General features: G+C 36.4%; 1 protein-coding gene across 1 annotated transcript in view; it reads left to right on the plus strand.

The window, feature by feature from the left end:
• The first annotated feature begins 2,412 nt into the window (after positions 1–2,412).
• ntpcr (nucleoside-triphosphatase, cancer-related) overlaps positions 2,413–5,000 on the plus strand; it is a 4,648-nt gene continuing 2,060 nt past the window's right edge. The window contains exons 1-3 of the mRNA XM_027151193.2: positions 2,413–2,561; positions 4,262–4,424; positions 4,528–4,624. Of these exons, the coding sequence (XP_027006994.2) occupies positions 2,525–2,561; positions 4,262–4,424; positions 4,528–4,624 (297 nt within the window). The 5' untranslated portion in view covers positions 2,413–2,524. The remainder of the gene's footprint in view (positions 2,562–4,261; positions 4,425–4,527; positions 4,625–5,000) is intronic.

The raw sequence follows: 5,000 nt of genomic DNA on the forward strand, positions 1-5,000 counted from the left end.
CAACCACACACAAACAAATAGCACAAGCCAACAATAACAACAAAATGTGTTTACATCTTTTCATGCAACTGGATAAAAAAAAATGTGTGCAAAAGGAAAGGGATCTGTGCAGAAGAAAGTTTTTACTTTCTTGTAGGATGGAGATCTAAAACTTCAGGACAAAGAAAGTCTATTTTCTTTTTAAACGTAAGAGCATCTGCACCAGAACCAGCAGGTTTAGGACAGCTTTTTTCCATCACACTACTCGACTCTACAATACACCATTAGAACACTGTAAAAATACTCTATGTATATCTTTCGTACAATTATACAGTACATACAATGTACATATCACATATTGTATTTTTTTATACTCCTGATTATCTACACATATTATGCTTTACATACATCTGCACTATTTTATTACATGCTGTACATATGTTTACATATATATCTATATATATTACATACTGTACATATGTTTAAATATATATCTATATATATATTACATGCGGTACATATGTTTAAATATATATCTATATATATATATATATATATATATATATATATATATATTACATACTGAACATATGTTTAAATATATATCTATATTACATACTGTCCATGTGTTTAAATATATATATATATATATATATATATATATATATATATATATATATATATATATATTACATGCTGCATATGTATCTGCACTTGTCTATTTGCACAGTTGCTACTCCTAATTATCTATCTATCTATCTATCTATCTATCTATCTATCTATCTATCTATCTATCTATCTATCTATCTATCTAGGATAATGTGAATTGCTCATTTGTTACCACATTCATTATTTAAATATTATAATCCCTGCTAGTGTTGCTGTTGTTTTACATTTTATTTACTTTTCAGGAAGTGGAACTGACTGAACTTGGTAGTTACGTACCTGTAATAAGAAGTACAATGTAATAATGGTGCCTGATCACACTTAATATATAGTGTGGGAGATTGTTGGAGAGCTGGCTAGTATTTGAGTTAAAAAAGACTAAATCAAACAAACAGTAGTTATCAATATATACTAGAGAGATAGGTCACAGGTCACAAAATTACTGACTATTACATTGTCAAAAGTATTTTAAGCAAACATCCAATTCCTGATTATTACATTCTACTGCAGTCTACTACAATAACAATAAAATCCTGAGCTTGCATTAATGTTTACATATTACCCTGTAGACAAAATGAGCTCCACGAAGACATTGTTTGCAAAGGTTGGACTGTAAGAACTCAGGTGCTTAAGAACTCTGTTTTTGTTTAATGTCTTATGTGTGATGTCTTGTATTTTTTGTTTGCACTGTCTTTTGTCCTGCACTGTATTTTTTGTCTTTTGTCCTAAACTGTCTTTCTATCTTTTTGTCTTTTGTCCTGCACTGTCTTTCTGTCTTTTTGTTTTTTGTCCTGCACTGTCCTTCAGTCTCAGGTGTCGGTCAGGTGCCACATACCTTTAGTCTACCATACAGTGTAATATAGTTATTTAAAAACAGGGTACAAGTCCTGATGTGAGTTTGCTCCTCTGTCTATGCAAGTCATGGAAAACAAGCCCAATGATTGTTCCCCTGGCACAAATTCTGCTTAGACCAACTAAATGTAGACCGACGGTTTGAAAACCGCAGAATCTGGCAACACATGGCCAGCTGTAATATGCGCGTGCTGAAGCTCGCGCGCTCTTCCTTCCTCTCCAGCTGAATCCACATCCATAAAGTTATTATTAATATTATTATTATTATTATTATTATTATTGTTGTTGTTGTTGTTTTTGTTGTTGTTGTTCGTCTTCTTCTTCTTGTTATTACTATTATTATTATTATTTTTTATTATCATCATTATTATTATTATTATTATTATTATTATTGTTGTTGTTGTTGTTATTATTATTATTATTATTATTATTATGAGTCATTTCAGAAAGGTTTAAGTAATCAGATCTGTAAACTAAAAAAAAATTCCACATATTAAACTCCACATATCTCTAGTTTTAATTCTATGACGTCATTAAACATTTACATTACAGCAGGACATTATTACTTCTTATGTCATCGGTTGCTATGTGCAACAAAAAATCGACTAGTTTAGAATTTCCTTATTTAAGAGAAGATGCTGTAAAATATTATCGATCCGATAAATAAGATATGATAAATTAGTCAAAACCCCGGAATCTGTGACTAAGGGTTTGTTTATTTTAAGTATTTGCATTCATTCATCCCCAGATGTGCAGTTGCTATGGCAACCTGTGACAACATTTTAATCGTAATTACTGCGAGTGGATTTAAAATGCGTTAACAAATTTAAATACGTCTCCGTTACAAAAGTCCGATTAATCGATAGCACTTTATTTTAATCTTTATATCCTGCTTCTTTTTACAAGCGCCGACGGACGAATCTGCGCATGCGCGGTAGTCACAACACCGGAAGTAGAACTCCTCAGTTTCCAGACATGAGTAAACATCTGGTGTGTTTATGTTCTGCAGCTTAAACAGAGTTAATTGATGATGATTAGACACGTTTTCCTGACAGGTTCTCCAGGTGATTTATAATGTAATGTAATTATAACGATGTTTTATATGTCGTTAGCTGGTATATGTTGATTTCAGGAATAACTAATGCTTGCTAAGAGAAATACATTTAAACTGAATGTCTGCGAGTGTGTGAGATTTACACGTGTCTGTAAATACATGTAGCAGCAGTTAAAGTGCTCTGAAAACGAAAATTAGTCTTTCAGAACGTTTTGCATAAAGTATGTTCCTCATCAATATCAAGAGTCAAGTCAAGAAGCTTTTATTGTCATTTCAACCATATTTAGCTGTTACAGTTCACAGAGAAATGAGACGACGTTTCTCCAGTAACAGGGTGTTACATAACACAAAGACAGAGCTATAAGGACTTAGTAAGTTAGTCCTAGATACATAAAGTGTATCTGTGCATCCTGGTGCAAACAGAGTGAGACAAGACAGAAAAGACTGTGCAGGACAAAAGACAGTTAGGACAAATGACAAAAAGACAGTGCAAGGACAAAAGACAAGAAGACAAACAAGACAGTGTAGGACAAAATACATAAAGACAATGCAGGGAGAAAGACAATGCAGGACAAAAGACAGAGAGACAATGCAGAACAAAAGACAAGCAGACAGGCAATGCAGAACAAAAGACAAGCAGACAGAAAGACAGTGCAGGACAAAAGACAGAAAGACAATGTGTGACAATGAAAAGACAGAAAGACAATGTGTGTGACAATGAAAAGACAGAAAGACAATGTAGGACAAAAGACAAGCAGACAGAAAGACAGTGCAGGACAAAAGACAGAAAGACAATGCAGGACAGAAAGACAATGCAGGACAGAAAGACAGTACAGGACAAAAGACAGAAAGACAATGCAGGACAAAAGACAGTGCAAACAAAAATATACAAGCCAATACACAAAAACAGCACCAGTGTAAATACTGTGTGTCCAGTCAATATTGTGTGTGCAGTAATACTGGAATAATCACATTAGTATTATAGCAGCAGTTACATGAGATATTGTAAAGTATTGTGTAAAGCAGCAATCGACTGAAATGTGAGGAGACAGCTTGTGCAAAGAGCAAAAACTGTGTGCAAAACAGCATGTAAACAGTTTGATGGATGTATAATGGAAGAGTGTGTATATGGTGTAGGTCTGTGTGGTCCGTACAGTCGGTGTGCGTGTGTGTGTTGGGCTCAGTACAGTTCAGTTCTGATATCTATACATAAAATATATGCAAGTGTAATCACTTTAATTTTATGATTTGTCACTTAAATCATTGATGATTCATCCGACACTAGTGTTGTGTTCATCCAATTAAATGCTCTCAAAGCATATGCCCTGCCCCCAGGAGGTGTGTCTTCCTCTATTCTGGCAGCTCCTTAATAGCAAATATTGTGGTTGGAGTTTATTATTATTTATTATTAATCAGTGTTAAACCTACCTCTAAGATGTATCAGAGGCCATCTAAGATATCATCCTCGTTACATTTGTGGTAAGGGTGATGATGGCATCATGATGTGAGAAATCTTGTAGAACTATTTTTTTTTATTTCAGCACACTGTTACTCTGATTTCCTGTTTTGGCAGGAAATACAGCAACATATCAGCTCAGCAGATATCAACAATCAGATCAGCACTCTCGAACCACTTCATAAGGACTCGTATTAACTGCAAACAAATTTATTTTCATATGACATTTTGTTCTCCGTGTTTATTCTGCCCAGGAGTGGGGAAAACCACACTAGTCCAGAAGGTGTGGGAGGCGACGAGCTCCTCAGGCGTGAGCGTCCACGGCTTCTGCACGGAGGAGGTCCGAGAAAGCGGGAGGAGAGTGGGATTTGACGTAGTCACAGTAAACGGCCAGAGAGGAATCCTGTCCAGAATCGGGTGTCTATGTTTCAGCTTTTTCTAAAAAGAAAATCCACCACGTGCAGGCTGGGGTTAGATCCGTGTAGCATACGTAACTATCTTTATCTCTATATAATTGTAGAACTACAGCTCCATCAGGCAGACGTGAATATACCGTGGGCCAGTATGTCGTCGATCTGCCCTCATTCGAGAGTCTCGCGTTGCCACTTTTCCAGAATGTAAGTAACTGTTGACTTCCTTTCTCAAACACATTCAGAAATAAAGGTACCAAAGTCTGTTTTCTGAGGGCACGGTGGCTTAGTGGTTAGCACGTTCGCCTCACACCTCCAGGGTTGGGGGTTCGACTCCCGCCTCCACCTTGTGTGTGTGGAGTTTGCATGTTCTCCTCATGCCTCGGGGGTTTCCTCTGGGTACTCCGGTTTCCTCCCCCGGTCCAAAGACATGCATGGTAGGTTGATTGGCATCTCTGGAAAAATTGTCCTGAGTGTGTGAGTGAATGAGAGTGTGTGTGTGTGTGTGTGTGCCCTGCGATGGGTTGGCACTCCGTCCAGGGTGTAACCTGCCTTGATGCCCGATGAAGGACAGGCTACCCGT

This window comes from Tachysurus fulvidraco, chromosome 14 (assembly GCF_022655615.1).
Source record: "Tachysurus fulvidraco isolate hzauxx_2018 chromosome 14, HZAU_PFXX_2.0, whole genome shotgun sequence".
NCBI classification, from domain to species: Eukaryota; Metazoa; Chordata; class Actinopteri; order Siluriformes; family Bagridae; genus Tachysurus; species Tachysurus fulvidraco.